Source organism: Danio aesculapii, chromosome 13 (genome assembly GCF_903798145.1).
Source record: "Danio aesculapii chromosome 13, fDanAes4.1, whole genome shotgun sequence".
In the NCBI taxonomy this organism is placed as follows: domain Eukaryota; kingdom Metazoa; phylum Chordata; class Actinopteri; order Cypriniformes; family Danionidae; genus Danio; species Danio aesculapii.
The window spans coordinates 53055778-53074486 of NC_079447.1; the positions used below are offsets into that span (position 1 = coordinate 53055778).

At 37.4% G+C, this 18709-nt stretch overlaps 3 protein-coding genes across 4 annotated transcripts in view; 1 reads left to right on the plus strand and 2 right to left on the minus strand.

Annotated features, from left to right (window-relative positions):
• Positions 1–2119: 2119 nt before the first annotated feature.
• Positions 2120–7777, plus strand: gsta.1 (glutathione S-transferase, alpha tandem duplicate 1). The gene is made up of 6 exons (XM_056470572.1): positions 2120–2314; positions 4167–4218; positions 4915–5047; positions 5125–5266; positions 5670–5795; positions 7393–7777. The coding sequence occupies exons 1-6, from the start codon at positions 2228–2230 to the stop codon at positions 7522–7524; spliced, it is 672 nt and encodes a 223-aa protein (XP_056326547.1). The 5' UTR covers positions 2120–2227; the 3' UTR covers positions 7525–7777.
• tmem14a (transmembrane protein 14A) lies at positions 7571–10727 on the minus strand. The gene is made up of 5 exons (XM_056470573.1): positions 10596–10727; positions 10420–10500; positions 8698–8799; positions 8525–8612; positions 7571–7679 (listed from the first exon to the last, which is right to left on the minus strand). The coding sequence occupies exons 2-5, from the start codon at positions 10493–10495 to the stop codon at positions 7646–7648; spliced, it is 300 nt and encodes a 99-aa protein (XP_056326548.1). The 5' UTR covers positions 10496–10500; positions 10596–10727; the 3' UTR covers positions 7571–7645.
• Positions 10728–15677: 4950 nt separating this feature from the next.
• The window catches only part of LOC130239403 (neurexin-1b-beta), a 37928-nt gene continuing 34896 nt past the window's right edge, over positions 15678–18709 (minus strand). For both annotated transcript variants that reach the window (XM_056470564.1, XM_056470565.1), the window contains one exon: positions 15678–16526. In XM_056470564.1, coding sequence (XP_056326539.1) covers positions 16225–16526 — 302 coding nt within the window. In that variant the 3' untranslated portion in view covers positions 15678–16224. The remainder of the gene's footprint in view (positions 16527–18709) is intronic.

The window sequence follows — 18709 nt, forward strand, 5'->3', positions numbered from 1 at the left end:
AATAAATCTATAATACCCCAAATATAGGCTACTTAAACTTTAAGTGAACAAAACTGTAGCCTTCTTTGGTACATCATGCATTTTATATTTGAAATATTCCTTTAAATATTCCTATGTGGACTACAAAAAAAAATTCAGAATCAGAAATTAGCAGAAATTAGCTTTATTATTTATTGAAAATCAATATTTTCAGCAGATATTATTGCTTATCTATTGTGTTTGGGTTATCAGGTTCAGTTAGGCAGAATTAAAACTATACTATAAACTCAAATTTCTAAGACAAGCAGAAAAAAACTATTCAATCAAGAGTAAACACAAGCCAAATTAATAGTCTAGTTGAGAGTAATTTTATCTGAAGATTGAATGTTCCTACTTTTCTGTCTAAATCTAGACATTTCTTTCATGTTGTTTATCATAAAAGTTGAATAGACTCTTCTTTGTGCAATGAAGTGTGATTGGCCATCATTAAGATATAAAATGTCTTGTGATTTATTTGATGTCGTTTCTATCATATAAGCACAAACGTTGCTCTGGATGAAAGTGTCTGCTAAATGCATGTGTTTTGACGAGTCACTGTTATGATTTGATTAGTCATGGAGCAGTAAAGATCATCAGGTTATAGGCTTTATAATGACGGAGCACTTTTTCTTTATCTAATTGGTGTGCAGAACTGAACGTTTTATAATCACTCAAGGATTTTACCCTTTATGTGTTTCATTCACTCAGTGTTTATCTGCAGAAACTGATCTGCTCTGTAATTGTGTGCCAGATATGCTTAACTATGGGGATTATTGACATCAGGAATGCTGGAATCTGTGGTCGCTGCAGGTAAAAATTCACACTGTGTCATGAGATTGTGTGTGTGTGTGCGTGTGTGTGTGTGTGTGTGTGTGTGTGTGCTTTGAATTGTTATACAATTAAGGAAAATAGTTAATAAACGTCACATTTTGCAAAAAAAAAACGATTTCACCATTTCAACAGATCACCTGATTATTCAATATTCCTTATAAGTTTATAAAATACAGACATCTGTAATGCTTGTATCACTTATATTTCCTTTCTTGTCAGATTAATAGCTATTTTGCCTTTCTGACAACAAAAATAATAAACTTAAAACCAAAAATGAGCCCGACCTTAGCAAATATTTAAAAATCCACAAACATAAAATTCATTCACTTTCCTTCAGCTTAGTCCCTTATTCATCAGGGGTCGCCACAGTGGAATGAACCACCAACTATTCCAGCATATGATTTACACAGCGGATGCCCTTCCAGCTGCCACTCAGTACTGGGAAACACCCATACACTCATACACTACGGACAATTGAGTTAATCAATTCCCCAAAACCGGAGCACCCGGAGGAAACCAACATGGTGAGAACATGCAAACGCCAACTGACCCAGCCGGGACTTGAACCAGCGACCTTGCTGTGAGGCCACAGTGCTAACCACTGAGCCACCATGTCACCCAATGTAAAATTCATTCTATCAATAAAGACTTTTATGCCCAACACAATGTACAAAACACAGAAAGAGATTTATTATCAACGAGAGAGAGAGAGAGAGAGAGAGAGAGAGAGAGAGAGAGAGAGAATACGTGTGTGAGAGAGAGAGAGATAAAGATAATCATCATTGTATTTTATTTATTATTATTGCATTTTTATCACTGCTACTGTGTAGTTTGTTTTCATATGTTCTATTTAATGTACACGTTGCAAATGCTTAGGCAATACATACATTAGAATGTACAGTATATTTTTGTACTGCATTTAAACTTTATTTATATTATATATGTATGTATATTTATTATTATAAATAATAACCTTTTTTGTTCTCGGTCATTATCTTTTTAACAATCCCATTACCCTAATATTAAAAGCTTAGCTACATATTTCAAATACTATCTTGTTAAATTGTGTTATCTTGCACTGTTAATGTGCAGTTTTTGATTGAATGTGCAATGCTTTGACAATACAAATGCACAAATATTTGCCATGCCAATAAATCACCGAGACTGTAAAACTGTGCAACTTACTGGGAGTGTTTGTGTATGTGTGAGTGTGCTTTCCCTTTGTCCCAGTGGCCATTAGTCATGGATTAGGGTTTTCTCCGCCTCTGCGTTACGCAACAGCAGCAGACCCTGAGCATAAATGTGCTGAAACACCCAAACTCCTGCACTTCAGTCAATCCCAGCAGAAAGTGTTCAGGAGTCTCTTCATCCTCTCAAAATGTCCGGGAAAGTTGTGCTGCATTACTTCAATGGCAGAGGGAAAATGGAGTCGATCCGGTGGCTTTTGGCTGTTGCTGGAGTCCAGGTTTGTTGCAGAAACACTGCAAATGATCGTTCTGTTGATGTTGGATTTACACTTACATGCATGGAACTTAACTTAAGATATTCAATAAAAATCGCTTATGCACATGCTAATGTCACAGTTATATTAATGTGTCTCCACCTGCTATTGAACTATTGAGAAGTAGCTACACTTGAAGATGGTTGGGTAAGAAGGGGTTAACATTTTTCATTACTAGGTTTACGCAATTTTCAACTCTACCTCACGTCAATTCGTAACTTTTTGATTTTAGAGGCTAATTAGTAAGAAGTTGTACTTACAAAAATTTGCTCATCCCCAGTGATTGGGTTTAGGGGCGGAGTTTGGTGCCACGCCTCTTTTTTAATAATTTACATTTTCGTATTCTGAACTTGTAAGAATTAACCACTAAACTGACACAATGTACAATAGTTGCATTTATACATGTGTGTAATATCAACGCTATCTCACGGCGATTCCTAACTCTTTGATTTAGTGGCTAATTCATACATTTTTCGTATGAACTGCTCCAATGACAAAGGGGTTTAGGGGCGGGGTTTGGTGCCAAGCCTCTTTTAAAAAGTTGTACATTTTCATATTCAGAAATCATATGAATTTGTTGTAATTAGCCACTAAACTGACAAAGCGTACATGAGTTACGTTTATACATGTGTGTAATAACGCTATTTCACTGCAGTTTGTAACGTTTTGATTTAGTGGCTAATTCATATTTGTTTGATTTAATTCGTACAATTTAGTACGAATTGCTCATCAAGTGGCTAATTCATAGAGGTTTGTACGTACATTTTAGTATGATTTGCTTATCCCCCAGTGATGGTTGGTTCAGGGGCGGAGTTTGGTGTCACGCCTCTTTTTAGAAATTTAGATTTTCGTATTTTGAACTTGAATGAATAAACCTCTAAACTGACTAAATGTAACCGTTACGTTTATACATGTGTGTAATATCAATGCTATCTCACATCAATTCGTAACTTTTTGATTTAGTGACTAATTCGTAAGAATTTGTAGTCTCGTTCTTACATTTTAGTATGATTTGCCCCAATGAGAGCTGGGTTTAGGGGCGGGGTTTGGTGCCACACCTCTTTTAAAAAGTTTGACATTTTTGTATTTGTATGAATTTGTAGGAATTAGCTACTAAACTGACAAACTGTACAATAGTCACGTGTAATATCAATGATATCCCACTGCAGTTCGTAACTTTTTGAATTAGTGGATAACTTGTATGAATTTGTATAATTTAATTCGTTCAGTTTAGTACAAATTGCTCATCCCCCAATGGCGGCTGGGTTTAGGGGTGGCGTTTTCTGCCATGCCTTCTTTTAAAAATTGTACATTTTCGTACGACTGAACTCGTACAAATTTACACAAATTATTCGCTAAACTGACAAAACGTACAGTAGTTACAATTGTTACAATAGTTATCTCATGGCAATCCGTTACTGTTTGATTCAGTGACCAATTGTATGAATTTGTATGAGCTCATTAATAGTTTAGTAGGATTTGCTCATCCCCCAATGATGGTTGGATTTAGGGGCGGGGTTTGGAGCCACACCTCCTTTTAAAAACCTTCATATTTTCAACGATTTCCGTACGACTGACCTCGAATTCGTGCGATCACACTAAATATTTAATCGGAATTTATGAAAAATGTGCTGGGTAACACCTGGGTTAGAAGGACAGTGACAAAGATGAGTATTATTACTGTATTATGATGACAGTTAATGAGTATTATTTATTTTAGTGACTGCACTATGATCGTTATTGCTTCATTAGGAAATCTCTTTTGAACAAATCTGTTTTTCCGACTTAACTTTGCAACTGTGTGTTCTCTTCACAGTTCGAGGAGGTGTTTCTCACGGAAAAGGAGCAGTTTGACAAACTCCTGAACGGTATGTGAAATATCGGGTTAATGTGGTATTATTGTGTGCAGTGTCGGGGCAGTGTAAAGGAATGCATAAAAATATTGAGTTATTTCCCCAAATAGTAACTAGTTGCATTACTTAGTTGTTTTTTTATGTTAAGTAATGTGTTACGGTACTTTTTCTTCCCTGGCTGAGGTTTGATGTCTTTCAGAACTTGCAGGATATTTTTTCTTCTTCTTTTTATTTATAGAGGAGCTCCGCAATTATCAACACACTGTATAACCTTCATTTACCTTTAAAATAAACACAAAAATACACTCACTGGCCACTTTATTAGGTACACCTTACTAGTACGCACGACTGTTTTTCAGCATTCTTCAGTGTAGACCATTTCAATGTGGTGATGTCACTGGCCCATGAACATTTCCGGCTTGTCAAATAATTTAATTACTGTTAATTTAATCAATCAAACAGCGGTCAATAACATTATTATCAATATGTGGGCCTTCTTAGAAGCAATGGAAATGAAAAATATAAAACATGAAATACATTAGGATCATCATCGTTTACGTTGCTCAAAATGGGCTATATCTTCCTTTGTGTTCGACTGAAGAACGAAACTCAAACAGGTTTGGAGGATGAGGAAATGATGGCAGAAACTAAACTGTTTGGTGAACTGCCCCTAATAATACTAAGAGTAATGTGAGTGTGTGTTTAATGCAGATGGAGACCTGATGTTCCAGCAGGTTCCCCTGGTGGAGATTGACGGGATGAAACTCGTACAGTCGAAGGCCATCCTGAATTACATCGCAGGAAAATACAACCTCTATGGAAAAGACCTTAAAGAGCGAGCCATGTACATATCAGTTATATATTAATTGATCGTTAATCATTATTGCACCATATTGACCGCTTGTACTTTTGTTCATGAAGGATCGACATTTACACAGAGGGTCTGATAGATCTGATGGAAATGATCATGGTGTCTCCGTTCACACCTGCCGAAAACAAAGAGAAAACCTTCAGTAATATCGAGGAAAAGGCCAAAGTGCGCTTCCTTCCAGTGTTCGAGAAGGTAAGACATTTCTAAATGTCTTTATCTTTACAGGTATTGTGCTTAGTGTGAGGAAAAATTCAATTAAACCAGTTTGTTTTGTAAATAATTAATCAAAATCTGCCCATCTGCTCTGGAACAATCCTTAACTGATGACTCTGATTGGGTGAAATATGCTTAGCCACGCCCATCAAACCATTAGTTTGCTACAAGTGAAAGATGAGGGGCGGAGCTCAAAAACAAACCCCGCCCCTACTCAATATTCTGCTTAAGCTTTAAATACATCATCATACTGAAATGAAAGTCTGCAGCAACTTACAATTCACACTGACAATAATGTATTCTTCCCATTATCAAACGATTCCTATTATTGGATATATATAATCATGCAGTTACGGTTTATGCTTCTGTTTCGCTTGTTTAGGCTCTTGCAAACTCTAATTTCCTCGTGGGAAAGCAGCTGAGCCGTGCTGATGTTCATCTTCTGGAAGCTACGCTGATGCTGCAGGAGCTGTTTCCCTCAATACTGGCCGCATTTCCCAAAATTCAGGTGCTTTTTTTACAGTTTTCCTCCTCAACCCTAAAATCTGACCTATAATATAGATTTCCACCCTAATTTTCCTCAAATAAAGCATGTCTGTGTCTTGAAAAGAGTTTAGCAGTGTCAGCGAGTTTGCATTTCGCAATTCTGGGTGAACAGAAGTTACACATTTGCAGACAGTTCTGATTTCTGGTTCATAATTATGTTTAGTGTTGCATTATTGCTCACAGTTCTGAGTTTATATCTTTCAATTCAACCTTTCCCTCAGAATTAGATGCTTATTTCAGAAAGACAATACAAAGTCTCAATTTTGAGGGGGAAAATAAAAAAGTCTTAAACTTGCACAAGTTGTTCCTCATGTTTCATTAACCACACAATCCTGTACATTTAATTCAAATGGAAAGCACAGCACTGCTGGACAGATATACAATAATACTGAGAGAGTAATATGCTCAGGTTTAGTGGAAACACTACAATTACTCCTCATTTGCCATTAACTAAATTATGTTCACACCTAATAATCTGTCAATGTTGGCTAATTATGGATATTACACACTCTCAGGAATAATTGATTCTGATTGGTCGACTTAAATGTTATTCCCCAATAAAAACCAGTTAAACTAAAACCATAAAAAAATGTTTTTTTACACGTCTAGAAAATTATATTTAACTTAAAGGGGTCCTATTATGCAGAAATCTCATTTGAAGTCTTCATTCTGCATCGGGACTTACCTTATATCAGCCACGGTGTAAACTCAAGACCATGGGTGGGAGGGCTTTCTCATACAGTGCGCCTAAGCTGTGGTATGGATTAGGAAGGCTGCTTCTCTGGACTGTTTTAAGAGACTTCTTAAGACCTTTTCAGCATTGCTTTTAACTTAGGATGATTGTTTTGTTGACTTTATTCTATCTTATGGTTGATATTTGTATTGTTTCATTGCATCTTTTATTGTTGTGCTGTTTTGCTTGCCTCGTATTGCTAGTATTTTTGCCTTGTAGCGCTTTGAGTTTAAGAAAAGCGCATTACAAATAAGTTTATATAAATAATAATATTATTAAATCACTTTCATAAGGAGTTTAACCCCAGTTGTGTGCCAGCAGTGTGTGAATATCTCCACCCTCTAATGGTCAACATGAATTATTTGTAGTTTTTATAATCAGACTTGATGAATGAAACACTTTGATTGGCATTCTCCCTTTGTACGTGTCATCAGAGGGGGAAAGCCCCACCCACTAGTGCCTATCTCTCCCTCATTAGCATAAACAGCAGCCCTGAGTGAGAAGCAGCCGTCTGTCCATCATTAGAGTGTTTGAGCTGCTGAAGATAATGTCAGCATAGACTAAGAGGATTATAGATGTGGAGCTATAGCTCCGCCCTTTTCTGAAAAGAGCACAATCTCATTTGCATTTAAAGCGACAGTCACCAAAAAGTCACAATTAGGATCAAAGCCTGAAAGGGTCAGTTTCAGAGAGCTGGAGAACATTATCTGTGTGTTATTCTCAGCTCAAACTCCACTACACACACTCTAGAGACAGCAGAGACGCATTTTACATCATGTACAAAGGGTCATAATAGCTCCCCTTTAAGCTTTCGTGTGTTCTGCAGGCGTTTCAGGAACAAATGAAGGCTTTACCAGCGATCAGCAAGTTCCTCCAGCCGGGCAGCGCTAGAAAATCTCCACCGGATGAGGAGTATGTGAGAACGGTGAAGGCCGTGTTGATCCACCTCTTCAAGTAGAAAAGCAATCGAATTTACTACTGGTACAAGAACAAAACAGAGGCAGTAAAATGAAGACATTTATTAGGAATGTACAAGATGGCACTGGAAATAGCAACGGGTGTGAGTCTGTCCATCAGCTCTAGAAGATCAGGATCCGGATGACCATCAGGAGACTGAAAGAGGAGAAACATCGAGGAGTCTGCTGGAAATACTGATCTTCACTACAGTGATGTGATGCATTCAGATCAATAAATATATGGATTTAATATGACATTTCTGTGTGTTCATGTTGATTAACTTCACACACAGTGTTATTTTAATCAAGATATACTACACTTCATTGGTCAATATATAAAACACTGCATATTTTATTTGTTGCTAGTTTATTGCTATGATATATAGATAGAAGTTAATTATATATAAAATAGACGTATAAAGCTCCCTCCAGTATTTAAAGGGGCAGATCACACAAACATAAAGATTTTGTCATGATTTGCTCATCCTTGATTTTTTATTTTGATATTTTTAATAACTGAAATGACAAATAATACAGAAAAGGAATGTTTATTTAACCCAAACACACAAAAAAACTTGAAAATTAATTAAATAATTAATTATTTGATGATAATTAAAGCTGAATTTATGATTTAGGAGGCAAAAATAGCTATAGAGGTCATGTTTAAGTTCATATTTTCAACACAAAATGTCTCTAAATGCACATACACACATTGTTTTTAGAGATAACTTGATATAAGTTGTGTTATTAATTAAAACTGCTTCATTAAAGTTTATCTTGAAGATGCTAAATGAACTGTAGAATCTCCCACATGCATATTTAGTGCTTTGGGTTTTAGAAAAGCACATTAAAATGTATAATTTTATATTATATACATGAGTTCAACTACATCTCAGCCAGCCCTAGTCTGAATAATATTGACACTTCTTAACACAGTGATTGATGATACTTCACAACTGAATATACGGACACAGTAAACCTCTGAGTAACATGAACTTTTACCTCAGTCCTGCCATGATTCCTGCAGGCATTAACTTCCCCGATTTCCTGAATCTCATTCCCATCACAGCGGCCAGAACACCAGCAGAGACTACAGTCACAGAGGGAATTAAAAGCTAAAACCAGATCTTATTGACTGCGAGTATACACCGTGAATGAGAATGGGTTGTTCTTACGCAGAGAGATCCCGTAATTCTGCGGATCGAGTGTTATTCGCAGAGCTCCATAAGCAGACGCAGTTCCGAAGAAGAGGCCGGCGATTAATGACACCACACTGCCTGAAGAAGACAACAGCATTCAACTATTAACACCTAATCATTCCCTTAGAAAACACACACACATACACACACACACAGTCAGCACTCTGACACTGCACACACAGCATTCGCACATATGCAAAATTATATCACCTCCCACATGGAAAAAATACTACAGTAACTTATAGTAAAAACTGTAGTGTCTTATAACCATACTATAGATAAGTGCTTGTTCTCTTGTGGTGATTCTACAGTTGCTATGGTAACACAACAACTATAGTAACTTATGTGTTGTGATGATTCTACAGTTGCTATGGAAACAATAACTATAGTAACTGATGTGTTGTGATGATTTTACAGTTGCTATGGTAACAACTATAGTCATTAATGTGCTGTGGTGATTCTACAGTTGCTATGGTAAAACAACAATAACTGATGTGCTGTTGTGATTCTACAGTTACTATGGTAACAGAATTATAGTAATTGATGTGTTGTGATGGTACAGTTGCTATGGTAACACAACAACTATAGCAATCGATGTGTTGAGGTGATTCTACAGTTGCTATGGTAGCAACTAGTCACTGATGTGTTGTGGTGATTCTACAGTTGCTATGGTAACAAACAACCATATTAACTGACATTTTGTGGAGATTCTACAGTTGCTATGGTAACAACAACTATTGTAATAGACATGTTGTGGTGATTCTATAGTTGCTATGGTAACAACAACTATTTTAATAGATGTTTTGTGGTGATTCTACAGTTGCTATGGTAACGCATCAACTACAGTATTATAAACAACCGAATACTGCAGATTTCCACAGCTATAGATTATATTATCCTACAATACAGCACAGTTTACTGTAGTATACTACAATATTTATAACAGTTTATGAGTTAATAGCACAGTATGCTGGAACATTCATTAACAAAGAGTTGTACATGCTATATGATAAACTGCATAATATATTTTACTATAGTATGGTTCAAAAACCCAACAGTATTACTGAAGATTACTGCAGTATTTTCTCATGTGGGCATGGTATCACGTTCATAATACAATACAGTATTAATATCATATAATTGTTAGTTGAAGAGTGCCGAAAAGCCAACAGTGAACATTTATAGCAACTTATTAAAAGTCCACAACAGTCTAACTCTTACTGATGTTTACTGTAATGTTATATGGATCTTTTGTAAAGCTGCTTTGGAATGATAGTTATCGTGAAAAGCGCTGTACAAATAAACCGGAATTGTATTTATTAACAAATAAATGTGGTTTATAAGCTGCACACGTTTCCCATAAAGAAGTGCAATTTATTCACAATATATAAGTGAAACATTGTTGAAGATATTGAAAAACATTTTCCAAAAGCATCAAATTCATGACTAAAAACGTCCTCTTCATGTTGCCTGTATAAATATATGTACATATATGACAGTATCATTCATATCACTTTAGAAAGTATTATACACGACATAAAATTTGACATGGGCACCAGAAGCTTCAACACAAAAGGGGTCAAAACCAAATATTTAATTTGGCATCTATTTACACACACAGAGATGTATTTATTACTCATATTTAAATCCATGTGATATGGGTTACAGCTTAAAATGTGCATAAAAATCAATCCATACCTTTTCTTTTATATCCCAAAAAACCTCCGAAGAGCAGAGCAGCAGCATAAGCGAACCCCAGCCAGTCCACAGCCATCACAACTGCACATTCAGAAGCAGAGTTCATAAATAACAACACAAACACACGCAGTGCTGTTACACACTGCAAACACACACAGGCGGCAAAATCACATTACCGGAGAGCACGGAGCTGCGGTAATCTACACGGGGAAAGCTGGAAAACTGCGCAACGTTACAAAAGTTGAAGATGAGCTGTTATTGATAAGCAGAATCTATGCTGAAGTTCAGAGCGAGGAACTGACGTCACGATGACGCGGGAACCAGGAAGTGAATGAAGCGCTGTTCTGGCGCCAAATGTATGTATGTAAATCCTGTCAGATATGTGCAGCCAATTATTTATGAATTATTTACCTGTGTTTATGAATAGAGTATATCCCAAGCTGGTGTTTGCTGAAAGAACTGCAGGCCCACGTGAAAAAAATGAATAAATAAAGCTTCCAGAACACTTATAGTTCACCCAAACATGAACATTTACTATTTACTCTCCTTCAGGTTGTTTATACAGCTTTATATGTTTCTTTCTTCTGTTGAACACAAGAGAAGATATTTTGAAGAAAGCTGAAAACCTGTAACCATTGACTTCCACAGTAGAAAAACAAATAGCCTATATGGGAGTCAGGTTTTCAACTTTCCTCTAAATATCTTCTCAGTTCAACACGAGAAAGAAACTCAAACTGGTTTGACAAGTGAAAAGTGAGTAAATGATGACAGTTTTCAGTATTGAGTGAACTATCTCCGGTGAAGTAGTTTAAACAAAAATACAGTATATTTGGTAATTAGTTTATATTGATACCACACTGGATTAACTCCAGTAGGCCTACTTTACTATAGTATGACAGCAGATTACATCAACATTGAACAAATGTTAAAATATCAACCAAACTGTCAATGATATAGCCAGGTTTGCACCCTGAAATAATGCGATTTCACTGTGGTGGCATTAGATCAATTACTGCGATGGTGAATAAATCAATATGATCACAAAATCAATACATTTTCTTCTAAAATTAAATCAATATTTACACTGAAACCAACATTGAATAAATGTTAAAACATCAACCAATCTATCATTAAAACCATGTTAGAAATTTTGATTGATTTTTAGCCAGTTTTGCAACCTGAAATAATATTTCAACGATAATAAATACATTAAAAAGGTCACAAAATCAACATTTGTTTAAGTAAAATCAAATCAATATTACCCTGAAAGCAGCATTGAATGAATGTTTAAACATCAAGCAACGAGGTAATGTTGAAATAGTGCAAACTATACTGAATATAGTACTATAAATCACTACAGTATTTATATTGTGGGGTGTGGATGGATGGATGGATGGATGGATGGATGGATGGATGGATGGATGGATAGATAGATAGATAGATAGATAGATAGATAGATAGATAGATAGATAGATAGATAGATAGATAGATAGATAGATAGATAGATAGATAGATAGATAGATAGATAGATAGATAGATAGATAGACAATAAGAAACAATACAGGTTTTAAAGTAAGTTGTTATTATAGTGGTTTATTGGAGATCATCTATCTTCTATTATAAAAACAGTGAATGCGGCAGACACACAGACAGACAGACAGACACAGCTCACTGGTTTTGATTTGATTTATGATTATATGTTGTGTGTGTGTGCGTGTGTGTGTGTGTGTGTGTGTGTCAGTGCAGGGTTCATCTCATCCGTCACTGGAAGCTGAAATCAGTCCGATGGCCGTTCAGGGCCTCATTTATAACACGTTGCCAGAAAGCGTCCAGCATTTGATTTAAGATCATTTCTCAAATGTGTTTATTGGGATTCAGAGAAATGAAGGTACATACAAAACAAGTGTGCACGCCTCTGTTTAAGATGAGAAATCTATAAAACATAAATGATCTGAAGATGTGCACGGCTGACTGCTTTCAGATCTCCACTCAGTAAATGATGCTAATTCATCATATCTTTAGCATTCAGAAATATGAATCCTTCACTGGAGAATGACAACAGGCAAGAACAGAGAGCTGTAGATGAAGGGGAGGAGCTGCTGGTGAAGGGGTGGAGCTGTAGATGAAGGGGAGGAGCTGCTGGTAAAGGGGTGGAGCTGTTGATGAAGGGGAGGAGCTGCTGGTGAAGGGGTGGTGCTGTAGATGAAGGAGAGGAGCTGCTGGTGAAGGGGTTGAGCTGTAGATAAGGCGGAGGAGCTGCTGGTGAAGGGGTGGAGCTGTAGATGAAGGGGAGGAGCTGCTGGTGAAGGGGAGGAGCTGCAGATGATGGGGAGGAGCTGCTGGTGAAGGGGTGGTGCTGTAGATGAAGGAGAGGAGCTGCTGGTGAAGGGGTGGGGCTGTAGATGAAGGGGAGGAGCTGCTGGTGAAGGGGTGGTGCTGTAGATGAAGGGGAGGAGCTGCTGGTGAAGGGGTGGAGCTGTAGATGAAGGGGAGGAGCTGCTGGTGAAGGGGTGGAGCTGTAGATGAAGGGGAGGAGCTGCTGGTGAAGGGGTGGGGCTGCAGATGATGGGGAGGAGCTGCTGGTAAAGGAGTTGAGCCGCAGATAAGGGGGAGGAGCTGCTGGTGAAGGGGTGGAGCTGTAGATGAAGGGGAGGAGCTGCTGGTGAAGGGGTGGTGCTGTAGATGAAGGGGAGGAGCTGCTGGTGAAGGGGTGGAGCTGTAGATGAAGGGGAGGAGCTGCTGGTGAAGGGGTGGAGCTGTAGATGAAGGGGAGGAGCTGCTGGTGAAGGGGTGGTGCTGTAGATGAAGGGGAGGAGCTGCTGGTGAAGGGGTGGAGCTGTAGATGAAGGGGAGGAGCTGCTGGTGAAAGGGTGGAGCTGTAGATGAAGGGGAGGAGCTGCTGGTGAAGGGGTGGATCTGCAGATGAAGGGGAGGAGCGGCTGGTGAAGGGGTGGTGCTGTAGATGATGGGGAGGAGCTGCTGGTGAAGGGGTGGAGCTGTAGATGAAGGGGAGGAGCTGCTGGTGAAGCTTAAGTAACTGAAATACTTCATAATAAAGAGATGTGGTGAGAATCATATCTGTAAGAGACATTATTATTATTATTTCAGGAATACTCACCTACACCATTACACTCTTGAGGTATTTGGAATATAAAAGGAAATGGACACACTTTCATATTTTCCTGTAAGAATGTTTTATGCAAGAATAATGTCAACACAGGAGTTTATGGTAAATATATGAAAATATATATTGTATATTCAAAGATATCCTTTACATGCACACATCAAACAAATACAGGTCATGAACTTAAATCCATATTAACAAGAGTCAAAAGGGTAAAGCTGCACATTTATCCAACACAGCACATATTCAGGGGCTACGTTGGGTAATATTTGAGTTTATTGATCAATCTATTTTAATACACACATTTAGGAGATTTCATAGATGGAATTATAAATAAAGAAGGTGTAAAAAAGTAAGTCACTTGTGTTTTTCTTCCTGTCTCTTGTTTCTCTGAGTGTGAATGAGGCGGACAAACACACGGGACAGACAAGCCAGACTGAATGTGATTAATGATAGTGAAGGCGCAGATGAACATGGAGCCATTCATCTGTCGCTGTAGATCAATTTCACGGCGGTTCAGCTCAGTGGGTTCATTGGTAATAATATCGTGTGTTTGAATGGATCTGGATCTGGTTTTTCTCCTATGAGTTTATAAGCCATGAAACATGCACACATCCAACAACCACTCATGATTAAAGAAGCCATTGTAAAATCAAAGATGATCTTATCGGTAAATGTGGAAACACTCAATAATCTTCCCATCATCTGTGCACCAGCTTTTCAGATTTTATGGTGTAGAGATGTTAAATAAGACGTTCATTAAATATAATAATCATTTCTCAGTCATATATATTCCACTTCACTGTTAAAAATGCTTTCCTCACCTTCATATTTTTGGTCTTGTTCAAATATCTAAGAATAGTTAACCCTTGTGCTCAAATTCACTACCCTTTTGTTATTCATTCATTCATTCATTTTCTTTTCGGCTTAGTCCCTTTATTAATCCGGGGTCGCCACAGTGGAATGAACCGCCAACTTATCCAGCATGTTTTACACAGCAGATGGCCTTCCAGCCGCAACCCATCACTGGGAAACAATCATACACACTCATTCACACACATACACTGTGGACAGTTTAGTTGATCAATTCCCCTATAGCGCATGTGGGGGAAACCGGAGCACCCGGAGGAAACCCACACCAACACGGGGAGAACATGCAAACTCCACACAGAAACTGTGCCACCGTGTCGCCCATTGTGAGGAACCACACAGTTTTATTGAGATGTATTGTTGGTGACTGTATGCTGTATTCAGGTGCTGGTATGATTGGGTGTGGACACAGGAAAATTAAGAGCTGTTAAATGATTTAAGACGTACAAGTCAATATTTCAGTCAATTGAAGACTTTTAATGCCTAAAACTTTGTTTTAAAATGTAAAGACATTTATTTTAAGACTTTTTAAGGACACCCTGTTAAAAGAAGCTAAATAATCTGCAGAATGGAGTAAGATAAATAACATTATGTCATCAGATTATTTCACTTGTTTTAATGAAAAACTCACTTCATTTTGACTCATTATTTCTGAAAACAACATTTTTTTTTACTTTTCTAAAAATGTCCAACTACATTTAATATTTTTTATTTTATATTATTTATTTTAATTTTTCTGTTTATTAAAATTTCATTATATATCGTCTCTAATTAATTAATTTGTGTGTCACAATTTTCTTGAAATCTTCAGTTTCTTGTTAGATTAGTTCCATTTTAATCAAGAAGCATTTTCTACACAACCAAAAACTGGTTTTGTTTTCAGAAATAATAAGTAAATAAAGTGAGCTTTTCCTTAAAATAAGCAAAATAATCAGAGAACGGAGTCAGCAAAATAATAATCTTTTTCTCATTTTGAAATGACACTATTTAGCCTGTTTTAAAGACTTAATCATTTCTAAAAACAACATTTTTTAAAGAAAACTTCAACTATATTTAATATGTATTATTCGTCTCCTGTTTATTAACATTTTATTTAATATAACATTAATATGTGTGTAGGGCGGCACGGTGAATCAGTGGTTAGCACTGTGGCATCACAGCAAGAAGGTCACAGGTTCGAGTCTCGGTTGTGTCAGTTGGCGTTTCAGTGTGGAGTTTGCATGTTCTCCTCATGTAGGCGTGGGTTTCCTCCGGGTGCTCCGGTTTCCCCCACAGTCCAAACACATGTGCTATAGGGGAATTGATCAACTAAACTGGCCGTAATGTATGAGTGTGTGAGTGAATGTGAGTGTGTATGGGTGTTTCCCAGTACTGGGTTGCAGCTGGAAGGGCATTCGCTGCGTAAAACATATGCTGGAATAGTTGGCGGTTGGGTGGCGACCCCTGATTAATAAAGGAACTAACGCGAAGAAAAGTAAATGAAGTGTACATGTGATCATAAGTTTTTTGTTCGCAATTTCCAGACAACCAAAAAAGTCTTGTTTTCAGAAATAATAAGTAAATAAAGTGAGTTTTTCCTTAAAATAATCTAAAATAATCTTCTTTTTGCTTTGAAATAGGAAGTGCTTGATTTAAAGACTTGATTTTACTCATTATTTAGCTTGTTTTAATGAAGAACTCATTGACTCCTTATTTCTTAAAGCAAACTATGTGCTGCTTGCGTAGAAAACGTCTTGATTTAAGATGCTTTAGATATCTGCACAAGAAGCGAGACAAAAACTCCAGGTCAGAAAGTGTTTTTGCAGGATTATTCACACATAATACTCCTTGTTTTTGTTCTTCTTGCTCTTGCTGGCCGTCCCGCTGTCATCGTCTGCAGTGTTTTTCTCCTTCAGCGCCGCTCCGTTAGAGTTGCAGATGTAGTTTCTGCTCTCGTCCACGTGGTACGATCCCTCATCTCGGTTGCGGTATTTGTACATGGCGTAGAGGAGGATGAGGATGCAGAGCGCCGCGCCCGCCACGATGCCCACCACCATCCCTGTGGTGCCATTGGACTCCCGGAAAACCTCCGCCGGGCCCGGGAAACTGCTGACCCCGGGGCCTGTGGGGCCCGCTGGAGGAACACAACAACAGGGAGTCACTTTACTCAAATAAATTCCAGTTTATTTGTATAGCGCATTTCACAGTAATTATTGTTTCAAGCAGCTTCATTAAAGGAGCACATTACTGCATTACACTCAAATTCAGAAAAGATAGGGGTATTAGCTGACATAACTTTAATTAACTAGTAACTAATAGCTTTAAATAGTTAAAGTTATTATATATAAACACAATTAACCTGCAGTTACACAGTTGAAGTCAGAATTATTATCAATGATGTTGAACAGATTCAGGAATTTCTCACAGTATTTCCTCTAATATTGTTTCTTCTGGAGAAAGTCTTATTTGTTTTATTTCAGCTAGAATAAAAGCAGTTCTTGATTATTTTGAACCCATTTTAAGGTCAATATTATTAGCCCGCTTAATCAGTTAAACTCTGCCGACCCGGTACCGGGTCTGTGACGTCATTGACTTTCGCTCTAAGGTTTAAAGGGCTAGCATCGCACCCGACCCCCTTAAGTGCTTTCATTTGAAAGTGTAGAAGCTATATTTTATGCACATATGCATCACTTTGGTTTTTATTCTCCTGTACAAAAGTGATTAACACTTAAATACACAGTATTTTGGATACCCGAGCTGGGTATTGAACATTGGTTCAGTTTTCATATGGTTCATATATGACATATGTACAAGTTCTAGCTCAAATGAAAGCTCTTGCCGGTGCTCATACGGTTCTGGTATTCTTTTTACTGAATTATATTCTCATATCATACAGTTGTGGAATGAATCTTGGTGTTTCCATGGCGCAGAAGTCAAAACAATACATTAATGATCAATAAGCAGCCCCAGATAGCACAGACAGCTGTCATCTCTTACCTTACGCTGTGCACTTCAGGGCTATTTCTCCTCTGTTTTTGAGGTGATGTGCATAAGTAATCCTTTTATATGTCTGACGTGGTCCAAACACAGTGAATTATGTTTGATCAAACAAATATGAAATATGAAAACAATGATCGATCCCTGTGGCTTCTATAGCACCTCTCATCAGCTGGAATACAATAACTTTTGCATAGATTATGGTGGAGACATTTTTCCTATGATTACAGACATGTGCAGGAACCACCAACATTAATTACAGCAAGCTAGAGCCCACAGAACCTAAAGGGTCCACTTTCAAATTTGAGTTTATAAAAAAAATACAAAAAGCGCCTCTTTTATTAGGTGTTTTAAACAATTTCAATAGTGTTTTATGAAAATACAAAGGGTTTTCTTTAAAATGATACCACATTTTTGCATCTACACCTCTGCATGTGGATTTGGGAAGCTTTTAAATTTGGGTAGGCAAAATCCAGGCGGAAATCCCAAAATAGCACTAGAGTTTAACTGGTTTTAAGCAATAATAGTTTTGGATTGTCTCCAGAATAAACCACTGTTATACAATGACTTGCCTAATTACCCTAACTTTACCCTAATTACCCTAGTGAAGCCTTTAAATGTGACTTTAAGCTGAATACTAGTGTCTTGAAGAATATCTAGTCTAATATTATGTGCTGTCATCATGGCAAAGAGAAAATACATCAGTTATTAGATGTAACAGTTATTATTATTTTCTGATTTATTTATTTATTGCATTGTGTTTTGTTTGGTATGTTGACATGTAATACAGCTTAGGTTGATTTGCACCCTTATAAAGAGTCACTTACCATAGAGTAAGAATGAGTGTATGGTAGAGTGCACACCACAGGTATCACTTTCGCTACCGGCCTTCACACTCAGTCTGATGTTTGAGAACTGTTGCAGTTATCGCTCCATTACAGGACTATTTATATGTTGCTATCCTTTACGTCTGTTGGCTTGCTGTTTTCACTTGGAGTTTAAGCAATATAAAGCTTATCCAACTTCTCGGGGAGCAACTTCATCTCACTCAAACAGAGGGCAACTTGACTGCTTTCCTGCTTACAACGGTCTCTTTTCTAGAGTGACAGGACATCGGAGGGAAATTATTGCAACGCTCTCAAGTGCTCGTAAGGATAAGCGGTCACTGACTTTATTCAGAAAGACTATTCAGGTTCTGACATTACCAAATCTTTAGTTTTTTTGTTGTGATTGGTGTTTTCATTTGATGCTAAAACAACACATGTGTGTAAAATAAAAAGAGTTTACACTTGCTATAATTAGTTTCAACAGAGTGTTTAT

Bases quoted from the DNA above. Each gene is read 5' to 3' on its own strand.
- gsta.1 (XM_056470572.1), top strand. From the start codon at position 2,228: ATGTCCGGGAAAGTTGTGCTGCATTACTTCAATGGCAGAGGGAAAATG. The intron at 2,315-4,166 runs GTTTGTTGCAGA...TTCTCTTCACAG, and splicing joins TGGCTGTTGCTGGAGTCCAG to TTCGAGGAGGTGTTTCTCAC. The intron at 5,796-7,392 runs GTGCTTTTTTTA...TGTGTTCTGCAG, and splicing joins CCGCATTTCCCAAAATTCAG to GCGTTTCAGGAACAAATGAA.
- tmem14a (XM_056470573.1), bottom strand. From the start codon at position 10,495: ATGGCTGTGGACTGGCTGGGGTTCGCTTATGCTGCTGCTCTGCTCTTC. The intron at 8,800-10,419 runs GTATGGATTGAT...TGTCTTCTTCAG, and splicing joins TTTGGGATATAAAAGAAAAG to GCAGTGTGGTGTCATTAATC. The intron at 8,613-8,697 runs GTAAGAACAACC...CTGTGACTGTAG, and splicing joins GAATTACGGGATCTCTCTGC to TCTCTGCTGGTGTTCTGGCC.